The sequence below is a fragment of the Scomber japonicus genome, chromosome 8 (genome assembly GCF_027409825.1).
Source record: "Scomber japonicus isolate fScoJap1 chromosome 8, fScoJap1.pri, whole genome shotgun sequence".
NCBI classification, from domain to species: Eukaryota; Metazoa; Chordata; class Actinopteri; order Scombriformes; family Scombridae; genus Scomber; species Scomber japonicus.
The window spans coordinates 23688782-23703298 of record NC_070585.1 but is presented as its reverse complement, the minus strand read 5'-3'; the positions used below and the strand labels follow the sequence as shown (position 1 = coordinate 23703298).

Genomic DNA, 14517 nt, shown 5'->3' with positions numbered 1-14517 from the left:
AAAAATACAGTAATTATATATTTAAAAGTCGTGTTTTTTTTCAGCCACAGCGCCTCCATCAGGCGATGTTACAGAACTGCAGCTCTGACCGTCGTGAGGAAGTTAGCCACTAGCCGGCTAAGTTGCTAAAAAAGTAAACAAGTCTGAGGGATGAGATGAAATTCAGCTTGTGGGACAAAGTAGTTTTTTGAACCATGAAGGAAGACAAAGAAAACACTCGGCCTAAAGACAAAAGGGTGGAAATAAGGTGCGAAGATGGAGAAAAAACGGAAAAGTCGAAGGAAAAGAAGGAGGCCATGACAAAGGTAAAAACATGCTAACAGGCTAACGTTAGCGGCTAGCTTTAAACACTAACTTATAAAGTTTGTCTAATTCAACAGAGTTCATCTAGACAGTCAGGTTTAATATGAAAAGTCCAATGTATTTATGGTTTAATTAATTAAAGTCTAACTAAAAGTTAACACTGACATCAGCTGTTTCCCTCTTTTTTCCTCAGACAGTTCAGAGCACATTTTATTATTTACAAAGCTCAAAAAAGAGAGTAATTAGGTAGTAGCCCCCAAAAGGACACAACAACATACTCCCGAAGAAAGGAAAGAATACTAAAAATAAAGAAAAGTCAATTAAGATAAGATATTCCTCTATTAGTCCCACGATGGGGAAATGTACATTATTGCAGCTGCAAAGTGAAACGAAAAGAAAAGGACAATAAATAAGCAAGCTAAAAAGCAATAGTAGTACAAAAATATGTAGTAAAATAATAGTTACATTATATGCAAGATTAATTTTGGTGTTGGGTAATATACCTAATTAAGAATATGAAATATATAAAGAACAATTGAATAGTTAATCAATTCAGATAGCAAGGTTTTCAGATTGATTACCCTTGCTGTTTTAATAACAGTGTATTAATCTTTCCTAGATCGTGATCAGACGATTACCACCAAGTCTGACCAAAGAGGAGCTGGAGGAGCAGCTGCAACCGCTCCCAGACTTGGACTACCTGGAGTTTTTCTCCAATGACACCAGGTGAATTTGACTTTACGTTTCATTATTTTAAAAATATGAATTTTGAGTTTAACATGAATTAACCTGACAAGATTATTCTGTCGTTTCAGCCTTTACCCTCATCTCTTCGCAAGGGCTTACATCAATTTCAAAAATCAAGAGGATATAGTTCTCTTCAGGGATCGATTTGATGGATATGTGTTCATTGACAGCAGAGGTATGAGAGGAGCACGGCATCACAATTATATAGACAAACTTGTGGGTTTTCTTATAAAATAATTGAGGTTTCATGATTATCCACACATTGCTTCCAAACAGGACAAGAGTATCCCGCCATTGTGGAGTTTGCACCGTTTCAAAAAACTGCCAAAAAAAGAAGCAAGAAAAAGGACGCAAAATGTGGAACAATTAATGAAGGTAAAATATTTTCTATCAAGCTACATCGACACTGCTAACATTAACATTTCTGATTTGGATTAAAGGATAGTTTCACTTTTTTTTTCTAGCCTTATCTTAATGCAGTACCATCCTTTCTCCATTAAGAGATTTCAACAGTGTCTCATAGTCAAATCAAAGGGGAATTTTAGTGGAAAATACCCAAAATGTATACTTTATATGGCCATGTGAATTGTTGTCTAAGACAGACAGACCTATCCTTTAATTCTGGTTATCTTAATAATTTTGTATCAAAGCTCAATTGTTCCTCAAAAAGAAAATGCCCTACTTTGCTAGTTATAGGTACAGTTTGACTTTTCATTATTTAAAGCTGCAGATAATCAGCAACATGTGTGTATTTGTATGTCCTTTATTTTCTTTCAGATCCTGATTACAAGAAGTTCCTGGAATATTATAATGGAGACGAGGAAAAATTCACATCCACGCCTGAAACCCTGTTAGAGGAGATTGAGGCGAAAACGAAGGAACTTGTAGGTATGTACGTAGTCATAGAGCACCTAGAAGTGGTATTGTTACTAAATAATGAGTAAAAATAGTTTTCCAGTAAACTTAAACATGTTTGTTTTTGCCATCAAGCTAAAAAAACAACTCCTCTGCTGGACTTCCTGAAGAATAAACAGGTAAATATGTCACAACAATGTGATATTAGTTATGTAAAAATGCATGATGGCAGCTGGACTCATGTCTTGTCATGTATTTTAATGCTGTTCAGAGGATCAGGGAAGAAAAGAAAGAGGAGAGGAGGAGGAGGGAACTCGAACGCAAGCGCCAGCGTGACGAGGAGCGTCGAAAGTGGAGGGAGGAGGAGAGAAGGAAACGCAAAGAGGCCGAGAAGATGAAGAGACTTGAAAAACCGCTGGAGAAAGACAAGGACCATGTTAAAGAGGAACCAAAAATCAAAGTATGTGCTGCAGTAGGAAGAAGCTGTTATATAAGAGTTTGTAATTCCCCAAATCTTAATATAACACTGTCTTAATTTTCTAATGTGCAGCTCCTGAAGAAGCCAGACAGAGGGGGGGATGATGCTGATTCTGAGAAACCCAAGGAAAAAGCCAAGAAACCAGAGAGACCAAATAAAGAGGACAGATCCATGGGAAGTGCTGATCATAAGAGACGTCAGAACATTGATAAAGAGGACCGGGGAAGGAAGTGAGTTTTTACAGTCATTTTTTTTGTTTATAAAAAGGAATCACTCTCTTTGAACAGGATGCTTAAGCAGGATTTGTGCTTTCACACACAGAGCGGACGAAGATGGACGCAAGGAGTTCAGAGAGCGCGATGTAGACCGCGAAAGGGAGCGTGAGCGGCGGCAGAAAGAGAAGGAACGCATCAGGCGTCAGGATGAGGATCGGCGAAGAAGGAGGGAACGGCAGGATGGAGAGAACACCGGTATGAAGCGGGGGGAGGAGGAGATGGGTAAAAAAGAGAAAGAGCGTTCCTCAGAGAAGAAGAAGGGCGAAAGCATGGCCGACTCTGCTCATGCTGAGAGGCCAGAGAGGCCAGAAAGGACCGCCAAAGACCATAAGAAGGAGGAAAGTGCCAAAAGAGAGCGGCTACGAAATAAGGTAAAGACTCTGGACTTCAAAATGATCAAGTCATTTCTTGTGATTGCTGTTTTAAAACATTGTTGTCTGTTCAGGACCGACCGGCTATTCAGCTCTACCAGCCAGGAGCCAGAAGCCGCAATCGAACAGGTCCAGGAGGAGGAGGGGGAGGGGGAGGGGGAGCTGAATCTGGCTCTGTCGACAGGAAGCCAGATACTGAGACTAAGAAACTGGCTGATAAAGGAGATGACTGAGCAGATTTCTACTTGTGGCATCTCCTAGTTTGGTGGGGAGCGGGAAAAAGGCCTGTGAGGCTCAGAGCAGCGATGTGTCGCCTCAGGGCTACGAGCAGCTTGAGCTGGACTACATCTCCCGGTCTCAGAGGCAGAGATGTGATTAAGGAGCCTTTTAGTGCCTGAATGTGACCCTCTTTAGTTTCATTTGTTAAGAAAGGTGACAGTAACCTTTGGAAAGAATTTGGCTATAGGGCACATGAGGGTGAAGCCAAAGCTTTCTTGGACCATGAATTCTCAACAAGTGACCTTATTTCAGTATCGTTTCTTCTGAAGTTAAGTGTCGTACAGCCTGCAGACATTCGCTTTTACAGGTGTCGCCTGCATTTAGCTTTCTACTTACTCAGTCTATCAACATTGCCAAGCTCATCAGCATAATTTCTACACTGTCTGGAATTAGATTTTTGTTGTAGTGTTGCTGTTTTCAGTTTGATGTGTACACATGGAAATAACATCTTACTCTGACGGGGGAGCTAGACAATCCAAATATATGTGTATTAAAACTTTTCATGGTCTATAACTCCAAAATAGTTGTTAGTCTTATGGGCACAACTGTTGTTATGCATACTCAATGACAGAGTCTGTACTTTGTTTTGGGATCATGTGTTTTTTTCCCTTCATCCATTCAGTCATTTAAGAAGAAAAAAGCCATTTCTGACTAGACTGCCATGTGAAAGCCGTGCCTGCATGCAGACTTCAATCAGAGTGATCGACTTGTGGCCTTTCCCCCCTTTTCTAATCTGACACTCCCCTTTAAACATGAATCTGTGCACTAAACTGAATACAGCATGAAGACATATCACTGCTGGTAATGCTAACAGCCACTTTTGACTGGAAATAAAAGGTCTTTGATAAAGTGAACCTGTCTTTTTTTCTTCTGTTCAGTCCTATAATACAAAAAAACTCAAGGAAGATGAGATTTTATTTTTTATTTTATATCATAAGTTAAGGTTTTGTGCCTTTTCTAGTTTTGTCTTTTCTCTCTTTCTTGTTTTAGTTACACTGGGTATTTATTTAACTAATGGGAAACCCCTGGATAAAAATATGCTTTTTGGTTGCTATTGACGACACATCCTTTTCACTCAAAATTGCCCTTAAATCCAGTGTAACCAGTCCTCCTGTGCTGGAATAATACTTTTTGTGTTTGTATGCATAATGTGAAAACTAGATTTAAACATAGCATAATACCTACAAAATTAACTTTTAGTGCAGGACCTGGCTTAGTTGATCTTGTCCATTTTAAAGATGCAAATTCCCCAACAAATATTCAAAAGATAAAATTTCTAATACCCAGTTGAGATGTAGTGAATCTGGGGGCTTAAGGGCCTTGAGGCAGTTCATTTATTTTATTTTGATATAATTTAATGAATCAATGTATTTCTTGATCCATGAGCATTTCAATACCAAAATACAAACACTGCATCTGGAGAAAACCTACAATAGGCAGTAGTAACCTAACACAAATATAGCAAAGGAAAAAGAATGCCAATAAATAAAGTAAATGTTAATTTGTACCAAATTGCAAAACCTTCTCTGTAAAATGTTTGATAAATTATTCATTAAATACATGCAAAATTACTTAACAAAAATTTGCTATAATTGTAATGCAGTATTTTTTACTCACAATTTTTTACTTTTACTAATAGATAAGATGTATCTTTATTGATCCCCCCCTGGGAGAAATTTATATTGACACAGCAGTGCAGTGTGGAAAAAAAGTAGTAGTGTAATGGTGAAAGTGATAAATATACTATATACAGTAAACAACCTCTGTAAATAAGCCTACAATATATATAAATGTGAAATATGCAGAAGCAGAAGATTATATACATGTGTACAATTTTCCTGGGATTTAGATTATAGAAATACAAATGAAAAGTATTATTTTGAACTTTTTATTCAGAACAATGCAACAACGTTCAATTTCTGGTAGGAATATTGATTATGTATTCTTCACAACAAAAACAACAACAAAAAAGAAGAGGGAAGCAGATTCAAAACAACACCAAGGCTACAGTGACAATATACAAAAATATATGAATTTAAAAAATTAAAAAATATATAATAATAATAATAATAATAAGAAGAAGAAGATAATAAATGCATGCACATAATAAATAGAAATATAACTTTTGCCTTTTTTTTGCAAACTCAGAAAATCAGGAAAAATGAGAGGGTGATAAACAGTTTAAGGCTCTATCTCCACAATTCCATGCTAGTTATCAGCCTTTTCACATGTTTTCTGTAACCATTTTCCAACATGTTTAATGTGTTTAGAAGTAAATAAATGAATTCACTTCACACTGACTGCAAGACAAATGATCTTTACCTGTTAATCTATGAGACCCCCACGTGGTGTCGCTGTCTGCAGAGAGTGGGGTCTCTTTACCGGGCGCTGATTGGATAAAACCCTCTTCGTCACTTCCTTCTTTCTCTTCTTCCACCGCCATAGTGGGGAAAGGACTGTGGACAAAATGGTAAATACAAAATCTTTAAACATCCACGTCTGTAGCCTGTGTAAACCCGCAAAGATGCCAAGAGAGTTTAATAAATAAGTCTATGGAGCTCCACAGATGTTTATTTTATCTTAAAAGTCGAGATATGAGCTTATTATAGATGATTAGCGATGCTAGCCGGTAGCTCCTCTGAAACGCTACGCATGTTAACCTACAGCTTCCTTTACTGTGTCTTAGCTGCTATAATGTTGACTCAAACATTATATAAACTTCAAAATTATCATCTTTAAGACCTATATATCTATCTGTAAATGTAAGTGCATAAGTGAGTTATGTTGACGTGGTGTTAATGTGCCTTGTGTTTCAGTCGTCCCACAAGACTTTCAGGATCAAACGCTTCCTCGCCAAGAAGCAGAAACAGAACAGGCCAATCCCTCAGTGGATCAGAATGAAGACTGGAAACAAGATCAGGTGAGTTTATAGTGTGTGTTTTTACGTGTGCATGGGGTTAAAATGTGTTGAGTGGTCTATGGAGTTAGCATCTTACAGGCAATGCATTGGAAGCAAACTGTTTGAACACATGGACACAAGAAATAAATTAAAGTCCCTATAATATACTGTTGATGTACTTGTGAGCTAGTTCATTAGGTGCATATTTATATAAACTATAACATCTGTGCAACTAATTCATTTTTTACTTAGTAAAAATGAAAATAAACTAAAAGTTTAGAGAGCTGTCAACTCAACTTCATGGCAACTCTTAATACTGTTTGTGGTGCAGTGTAAAGGCTGTAATTGGTGATTAATTTGCAAATTATGAATTTGGTGTGTTAAAGATGATGATGATGGAACATTACAATTTTGCAGAAGGTAAGGTTAGGTTAGATGTCTTGTTTTCTTAACTGACCAAAATGTCAAACTACTTCACCAAACTTCTTGTTCCCTACATTAGTGAGCATAAACTCTTGCGGCTCAACAATACAATAAGGGGAAAAAGTAAATCTGAAATGAATGAAAGCAATAATGGTTGAATTTTGTATAAGTGAACGTATGTGTGTACATCACAATAGTTGCATTTCATCTGTGACATGACTAGTTACTCAACTACTTCTGTGTAACTGTATTTGGTTAAACAGAGTGGTGTTTCTCTTGACACAAATGTCAAACTCTGTTGTTCTAACAGTATTTGGTTAGACATAGTGACCTTTCTTTTATTCTGATACCATTAACAAAGTAAATACAACATTAATCACCAACTGCAGCTACTGCAACTGAGTGTATACAAACATGTATGATGGCTGGCTATTAACTATCAGATTAAAACTTGACTCATTTTAGCAGGAAAAACTTGTAGTGCATTCCGAATTTCCTCAATCAGTGGTGTAGAGGATGGTAAAATCCTCAGTGTTCTTCGTCTTAATGGTTTGTGTCCTGCTTCCACATTTAAGTGCAGATGTTATCAATGTTGGGAAGAGGCCGGAATTCATTGTGTAAAGCAGGTCTGCAATTGCAGTACTTCATTGCAGTGGAGTGCTGTCATTAACCCTGCTGAGAGCATCTTTCTGCTGCAGAGTCTGTCCTCCTGCTTGCCATGTTGGTGAGGAGGAACGTCTGTTGCTGGAACATTTAAATGTCGTAGCTCAAATACAAGATCTGCCCACTGAATAGCTTTCTTTGGAAATTGACTGTTTGTGTAATCGTCTCGACCTGAAACATTTCCCATAATTATCTCAGTGATGCTTCAGGGAAGGACATTTACAAACATTTATTTTAAGTCTATTATTATAGCAGTAACTTCAGAGAGTGACTGTCAAACAAGCTGATGTGTCGCGGTCAGAGACAAACATCTGAGCAGAATTAGTTAGATTTAGCATTGTTTCAAGTGAGCTCTGCCACCTTTCCTTAATATTACTACATGTTTGTGTTTGAATGTGGTGGCAGTGTAACAAAGCCCAGTCCTACCTGACCTACCGAATAAATACAGAACTAGGATTTTAAATAAAGGCTCATCAATGATTTGAAAGTGATTTATTTTAAAACTTGATGGGATGGGTGGGATTGAAATAAAATAAACTTTTATTGCTGTCAGTGAAGTACTTAGAACTGAACTTAGACTCAAGAATTGCACAAGAGACAAATTTAAGATGTTTGCTAAGACACAGATGGTCTGCTTGAGTGTTATGTGAACCAGATCTTGGAAACGTGAACAGCTCCTGATGCAGATTAGAGCTGAAATGATTTCTTTGACAGAAAATTGCCAACTACTTTAATTGTCTTCAGTCTTTCTATTTTAAAGAAAAAATGCCCAAATTCTTGTTCGTTTCCTAAATGTGAATATTTGAGACTTTTATGACAGTGAACAGGGTATCTTTGGGTTGTGGACAGAACATTTAAAGTTGCATCTTCAGGAATTGGTGATCAATATTTAACAGTTTTCTGACCTTTTTATAGCTGAATAAATGGATTTACCAACAATTAATTGATTTTTAGTTGGAGCCCTTATGTACACCAGTGACCAGTCACTCAAAATGTCACCTCACTGTTCAATCTTAATCTCAGTTAAGTTCAGTTCAGTCATCTCTATGTAAAATGTATTCCTTGTTCAGCAAGGTGAATCGTGACCTTTTTTTGTCATTGCAATTATAAATTTCTCCTGAACATTTTGTGTAAATTTGTTAACTTGTTGTTCACAAATAAATGGGTCAGTAAATTATTGCTTAGAGAAGGAGAGATGACTATATTCACCTGTGTTGTGTTTATAATACCCTGACACATTTTGGCCTCATTTCACTTCAGGTACAACTCCAAGAGGAGACACTGGAGGAGGACCAAGCTCGGCCTGTAAACATGAGGATCTGTGGATCCAATCATCCCTCCATCCTAACAACATCTGCCAGGACCTCCAGCTGCTGGGCCTGAGTGCAGGGAGGGAGCCATGTTATCTGGAGCGGCAGTCTTTTTGTACAAATACTCTGGTTATACTCATGTTTGACAATAAAAGATCTGTGATCAAACTGAAAACGTGCCTGTATGTCTTCTTCCTTTTCACTAAGTGGAGCTAAACAGTCCATTTACAGGCTGAGTGCTCTACCAAAGATCACATGCTGACACAGCTCTGCAAGAAAGAAGCACTCTGCTGGGTTTTCAATCCCTGACCACACAGCAAACACTTTTGAATCACTGTGTCATGAATGCTGTGATTATTTGTAGTTGGTTTGAAAGTGTGGCTGTGTTACTTGAGCCAAACACAATATTGGTGTTTAAGACACCCAAAAGCAGTAGAAAGAAAAACTATGAAGTGTTGACTTAAACTGCTAAATCTGAAGAAATAGTTGCCATGTCAGCAGTTAATAATACTGGAGTTGACGCAAGCAGGATTTGGTTAGTAAAAGGAAAAAACATCATGTGGAGTGAGTGTTTTTATTAGGTTTAGTGCAAAATAAAAAATGTACTCATATTCCCTTTTCATAATCGAGATTCCTGGAAAGTAGTGTTGATATGGAGTGTGTTTCTGGTGCTTTTAATGCCAAACACAACACACATTTGACGTATTTGGAGGAGTCTGTCAAACAGCTCAGCTCTTATTTCCAAAAAATGAAAACGGTAGCATCTTCTTGAACGACCCAAATCTCCAGCTGCCCCCCCTCTTAGTCCTTTCAAAGGAGCCCGTCTCAGCTGTGTGTCCACTATCCACCTCATCACTCGAGGTCAAATTCATATTGGTGGCGCAGTTGTTGTTGACGTTTTGCGCCCAACCAGCGCTGTGATCATCATCCCATGTCCCCAGCAGCTCCTTCATCTCCGGCGGGGCGTCTCCCCTCAGATACTGCCAGGCTCTCCTGCCATTATAGTCCATAGCATCCACATCTGCGCTGAAAGCTCCGACCAGTAGCTTGATGACCATGTAGTGACTGTGCATGCAGGCGACGTGCAGAGGGGTGAGTCCACCACTGCCCCGCATGTTTACATTAACTGGGATCCCCTCGCTTTGTGCGTGACGGAAAAGTTTGAGCAGAGTCTCGTCCTGGCCCCTCTTGGCTAACCAGTGAAGGACAGAATACCCGCTGATGAAATCCTTCTTGGTTAATAAAAGGGGGTCCTGGTTGATGAAGCCTTGTATGATTTCATAGTCTCCATCCACAGAAGCAATCATCCAATCGTGCTCCATTGGATCCAGAGCCCACTTTGTGTCCTGCTCTAAAGACACGCTGGTTGTTTGGGAGGTCAACACACTGCTGAGCCCACTGTGAGTGGAGCTACCCAGAACCAGCTCCTTAAGGATCCTTTTACGCTCAGCGGGTGTGATCGAGCCTCTCTCCGGAGCTCCCGGTGCGGAGCTGTCAGACACGTCCTGCTGCCTCTGCAGCCTCAACCTACGCTGGAAAGCACTGGGCATGACTTGCATGCCATACCTCGAGAGTCGCTCCACAACGGTGCCCTGTCTGGACGACCTCCTGCGGTGGGCGTCTGTGTCGGTGACAGCTGGTTCAGATCCAGCATCCTCCGGTCTGCTCCCATGCATTCCGCACGCCTCAGTTCAACACCACTTCCTTTTATTTAGACAACACCCCGAAGATGTCACTATCAAATTAAACACTGGGAACAGTTTCCCTCCACAGCGTTTGGACTCCCTGTGTTAAAAGGGGGAAGTTTTTTTTTTATTTTTTATTAATCATTTACCCGTCTAAAAACATCAGATATGCGTAAACATGTAATATCAAACAAGCGTCTGAAGGACAAATAATCAAGTTCCTCATTTTGCGGCCATGCTAATAACCACATTATTCTTTAACTACCAAAAGCCCTTATTAAATTAATGTTAGTCTAGCTGTGTGTCAGACTGCTGGCCACGCCAATCTTGCTCACCTGTTCAGCTGTGTCCACACCGCACATACTCACGTACAATGAAAACGCGCAGTGACCCTCAGACTGAGTCCTCCATTAACCATTTCATTCACTGTGAAATGTTACTGGTAAGGCTTGTGATCGGTGTTTTAGAAAAGGATATTGTGAAACTCTTACCGACAAAATGCAAGTGGAGATAGTCAGTTCCTCTCGACAAAAGGGAAACAAAGTTCAATCTAATCTCACTCAAAACCAATAGCGAGAATGCCTTCCATGTGACCACTGACTGATGGACTTCAAAGCAGGAAGTAAGTAATACTGTGTATACTTTCAGTCTGTCTCCAAACTGGTAATTATAAACTGGCATTGGCTGTGTCTGCGGCAGTGCAAAAAAACCCAAACCCAGATAGCAGTGATATTTAAAAACGTTTATTTCAATAATCAAAAATAAAAAAAAGTTTAAAAACACAACACAACACTTATATTCAGTCAGTAACAGATTCTGGAGGAAGGTCAATGGTCAGCTCATCCAGCGTTTGAAGAAAGGCGTCCAGCTCCGAGCAATAATCTGGGCAGAGATTCAGCAGGTTAATGATACTTTTAGTTAATGATACCTGTAGTGAACCAGTATACCCCATACTTAAAGGCTACAGTCATCACCATCTAACAGATGTAGATAGTTTCCTGTTTGAGACTATGAAGTTGAAGGAAAAAAGCAAAAAGGAAAAGCATGTGATTTATGTCTGCGCAAAATAGTTTCATTTACACAACTGGTCTGTTGTTTCACTGAGACAGGAAAGTTGTAAACACACTTAATTGTTTAAAGTTATTTGTCAGTGATTACCAAACTTTCTCTGGGCCCAGCGAGAAAGTGCTGCTGTTATGTTTCATACTGAAATTAATCGTGTGTCTAAACTGTTGATGAAACACCATAGGCTCTGGGAAATTGCAATGGTAATTTTGCCAAACTTGACACACATTAGGTACACCTGTGCAATCCATTACAACAACTCTGCTTTAAAATTCTACATGTATGAAGTGTAGACATTCAGTTTTAGTTGACATTGTCAGGAAGGTAATAATGCTGCTTTGTTTATTACTACTATAAGTCATAGTGGGTGACTGGTGTTCCTAATATTTTGCCCCCCTCATGTATGTTAATGAGTGAACCAAAGTTTAGGAACACCAGTCAATATAATGCACCTCAGTACACCACTTAGTAAAACTTCAGTAATAAAGTAGAATTATCATTTTGACAATGTTAAACTGAAAATGTTTAAACTCTGTATAAAATAATTTATAGCAGAGATGTATTGAATTAGATTGCACAGGTGTACATTTTATTTTTATATATATATATATATATATATATATATATATATATATATATATATATATATATATATATATATATATATATATATAAAAATGGAGTGAGCAACACCATTCACTTCCTTTATGCTGGGTAGGGTAAAAGTACAAATCTCAGATATCACAAAAGCTGACCAAATAAAAACCTAGGCATGGATAGATACTACAAAGTAACCCCTTATATTTACTTCATTTGTGTACATTAATTTCACAGGGACTTGATACCTGAGTGTCTTGGCATCTTTACAGGTGATGTGTCTGGGAGTGGCTCCAACATTTCCAGGTCCTCCTCACAGCAAGGTGGAGCTTGTGGGAAACAAGCCAGTCCAGGCAGAGCAAAACTACTGAGATGAATCAAATCCTCAGGGATACTGTACCTCTCATACTCTAGGGGGAAAAAAAACAAAAACCCTTTTGTTTAAAGTGGACCATCTCCAAAAGGAATGTGGAAGCTTCATGTGTGATCAAGGCTTACATGTGGAAGACCATTAATATATACAGCATGTGCAAACTAATGTGACAAAAGGTCAGAGTCTTGAGGGAATAAACAGAATTCTCTAGAAGAACAGCCAATGTGACGCTGCAGTGGGAATTAACAGGAAAGGAGTTCAGTGGTTGTTACTATATTAGACATGTGACTGAGTGCAAACTGACACGGTACCCTGATACAAATGGGAATTTTACTTATTTGATGCTGTCCAAAAAAAAAAACAACATTTAGTGGTGGTAACTTTAACCAGTAAAAGATGTATGTTACCTATTGGGTCATAAGGAATGAACTTCTCAATTTCTGGATATTCCTCCACTTTGTTCTGAGCAGCATGTTTGACTTTGGTTTCCTGAGGGGAACAAATTATTATATTAATGCACGTGTAGTAGTTATACAGCAAACTATTAACAGGTTGACTTTTCAATGGTCACTGTACACATGTGTTTCATCCCAACCTGTGGTTTTAGGAGTTTCTTCTCTTGTACATTGATGGCAGGGGTGGAGATTTTTTTGTTTACTATTCCCAAAGCCTTACGACCAGATGGCAGAGGAGTCAACAAGGTTTTGGCAGTCATTGGAGACTTCAGGAGTTTCTCTGGTAGAGGAAAAAAAAAAAAAAAAAAAAAAAGTGTATGAATTAAAAGTCAGTTTCCCTACAGACCAATATTACCACTAGAGATGGAACAAAGCTGCACCTGGAGCAGACTGCAGCCGCTGTCGCATCTTGAGTGTTGGTCCATGAAGACAAGCATTTTCTCGCTCTGCAAAGATTATGTTGTCCATTGTATCTGGAAAGAAAAACCACACATCACGACAATCCGTCAGCATGGAGACTTTTGTGGTCAACATTTTGGCACATTATAGCAGGAAAATCACAGGTGTAAAGGCAGCATTTGATTTAGACCTGTCAGTTACAGGGCTCCCATGTTGTGTGCACAGACTGAATAAGACACTAAGTTTATGCATACATGATCTCAATTGGACACATTTTGATGTAGCCTTTGTTCATTCAAGTATCTAACACCTACATACAAATCACACCTGACCCAACATATTCAGACTACAGGTTAGGGCTAAAGTTTTGTGCAGTTCCACCTCACATTTTTCTGAGAAACTGTCTTTTTCTTTGACTCAGATCATGTGAAATGAACATTAACTACAAGATACTCTCATCAGCCTCATCATTAAAACAAACAGCCATTGTTGATGCACTTAGTACTATTAGTTGTGTTGTGTGTTTCTCATATTGACTTGCATACTACTTTTTCATCACATTGGCAACGTTACACAAAACCGTTGTAATTTTCACAAACATAAAAGGTCTGAAGACTTAGTAATTTGCATTGCACCGTTAAACTTCAGCTGAGTTTTGGGTTAAATCATGGATGTATTGGGAAGGTGGGTAAAACGTAACGTTAGCTAACCCTAATCATAAGCTAGTAGCTAACTTAGTAGCGTTAAAATTCAACACGTTTGGCACTCATTTTTGTTATTTTATCAAACTTGACATTATTGGCTAAGACTGCTATAAACAGTGACATTAATACACTGCCGTTAGCGTTACCTGAGCTGTGCTTCACCGTCTTCCTCGAACCACAGCGTTGTTTTGGTACAAACTGGTGGAGACAGCGGTTCCTTTTTAAATTAACTGCCTCCATCCTATTGGTTACCGTTGCACATGTGACTTGAAATGACGCCCCCCCTCCAAAAAATTTTATTAATATAAATACCACGTCATATAACCATAACCCCATATATTTTTTTTGCCATTTTAAGATATTTATGAGTTGTCACGACAGGTAACATCACGTTTGGTTGAGTTTTTAACTACTAAAAATAATAACGTCCGTTTGTTACGTTCATTCACTGCGGTTCACTGCCATTCTAGATGGACGAATCCATACATTAATATCGTAGGGGCGTTCCGTGAGTAGTGCTCATTTGAAATATTTATATATATAAATAATGTAGAAAAAAATAAATACAAAGTAATGCGAACCTCATGTAATTTCTTTTATTTTTTTTCACCAAACAGCATTCCATATGAGTAACGT

General features: G+C 38.5%; 4 protein-coding genes and 1 non-coding gene across 5 annotated transcripts; 3 read left to right on the top strand and 2 right to left on the bottom strand.

Annotated features, from left to right (window-relative positions):
- Positions 1 to 86: 86 nt before the first annotated feature.
- Positions 87 to 4151, top strand: upf3b (UPF3B regulator of nonsense mediated mRNA decay). Its single transcript, XM_053323734.1, has 10 exons — positions 87 to 305; positions 923 to 1029; positions 1119 to 1225; positions 1327 to 1425; positions 1828 to 1938; positions 2041 to 2084; positions 2177 to 2365; positions 2456 to 2613; positions 2705 to 3029; positions 3104 to 4151. The coding sequence occupies exons 1-10, from the start codon at positions 195 to 197 to the stop codon at positions 3260 to 3262; spliced, it is 1410 nt and encodes a 469-aa protein (XP_053179709.1). The 5' UTR covers positions 87 to 194; the 3' UTR covers positions 3263 to 4151.
- Positions 4152 to 5685: 1534 nt separating this feature from the next.
- rpl39 (ribosomal protein L39) lies at positions 5686 to 8782 on the top strand. Its single transcript, XM_053323857.1, has 3 exons — positions 5686 to 5778; positions 6125 to 6228; positions 8554 to 8782. The coding sequence occupies exons 1-3, from the start codon at positions 5776 to 5778 to the stop codon at positions 8600 to 8602; spliced, it is 156 nt and encodes a 51-aa protein (XP_053179832.1). The 5' UTR covers positions 5686 to 5775; the 3' UTR covers positions 8603 to 8782.
- Positions 7250 to 7385, top strand: LOC128363533 (small nucleolar RNA SNORA69). Its single transcript, XR_008321689.1, has one exon. It is a non-coding gene; the product is annotated as a small nucleolar RNA SNORA69 (small nucleolar RNA).
- Positions 8783 to 9169: 387 nt separating the features above from the next.
- Positions 9170 to 10797, bottom strand: sowahd (sosondowah ankyrin repeat domain family d). The gene has a single exon (XM_053323988.1). It carries the CDS (start codon positions 10277 to 10279, stop codon positions 9332 to 9334), a length of 948 nt encoding a protein of 315 aa, XP_053179963.1. The 5' UTR covers positions 10280 to 10797; the 3' UTR covers positions 9170 to 9331.
- A 224-nt stretch (positions 10798 to 11021) lies between these two features.
- pttg1 (PTTG1 regulator of sister chromatid separation, securin) lies at positions 11022 to 14051 on the bottom strand. Its single transcript, XM_053324153.1, has 6 exons — positions 14028 to 14051; positions 13159 to 13251; positions 12919 to 13058; positions 12731 to 12812; positions 12199 to 12360; positions 11022 to 11170 (listed from the first exon to the last, which is right to left on the bottom strand). Exons 2-6 carry the CDS (start codon positions 13244 to 13246, stop codon positions 11088 to 11090), a joined length of 555 nt encoding a protein of 184 aa, XP_053180128.1. The 5' UTR covers positions 13247 to 13251; positions 14028 to 14051; the 3' UTR covers positions 11022 to 11087.
- Positions 14052 to 14517: the final 466 nt, after the last annotated feature.

What these genes read in the sequence shown, in the direction of transcription:
- upf3b (XM_053323734.1), top strand. Translation starts at nt 195, where the DNA reads ATGAAGGAAGACAAAGAAAACACTCGGCCTAAAGACAAAAGGGTGGAA. An exon ending in TTTTTCTCCAATGACACCAG is followed by an intron (nt 1,030 to 1,118) that starts GTGAATTTGACT and finishes CTGTCGTTTCAG; the next exon opens with CCTTTACCCTCATCTCTTCG. An exon ending in ACTTCCTGAAGAATAAACAG is followed by an intron (nt 2,085 to 2,176) that starts GTAAATATGTCA and finishes AATGCTGTTCAG; the next exon opens with AGGATCAGGGAAGAAAAGAA.
- rpl39 (XM_053323857.1), top strand. An exon ending in AAGACTGGAAACAAGATCAG is followed by an intron (nt 6,229 to 8,553) that starts GTGAGTTTATAG and finishes ATTTCACTTCAG; the next exon opens with GTACAACTCCAAGAGGAGAC.
- sowahd (XM_053323988.1), bottom strand. Translation starts at nt 10,279, where the DNA reads ATGCATGGGAGCAGACCGGAGGATGCTGGATCTGAACCAGCTGTCACC.
- pttg1 (XM_053324153.1), bottom strand. Translation starts at nt 13,246, where the DNA reads ATGGACAACATAATCTTTGCAGAGCGAGAAAATGCTTGTCTTCATGGA. An exon ending in GCGGCTGCAGTCTGCTCCAG is followed by an intron (nt 13,059 to 13,158) that starts GTGCAGCTTTGT and finishes TTCCTCTACCAG; the next exon opens with AGAAACTCCTGAAGTCTCCA. An exon ending in AGAAACTCCTAAAACCACAG is followed by an intron (nt 12,813 to 12,918) that starts GTTGGGATGAAA and finishes TGTTCCCCTCAG; the next exon opens with GAAACCAAAGTCAAACATGC.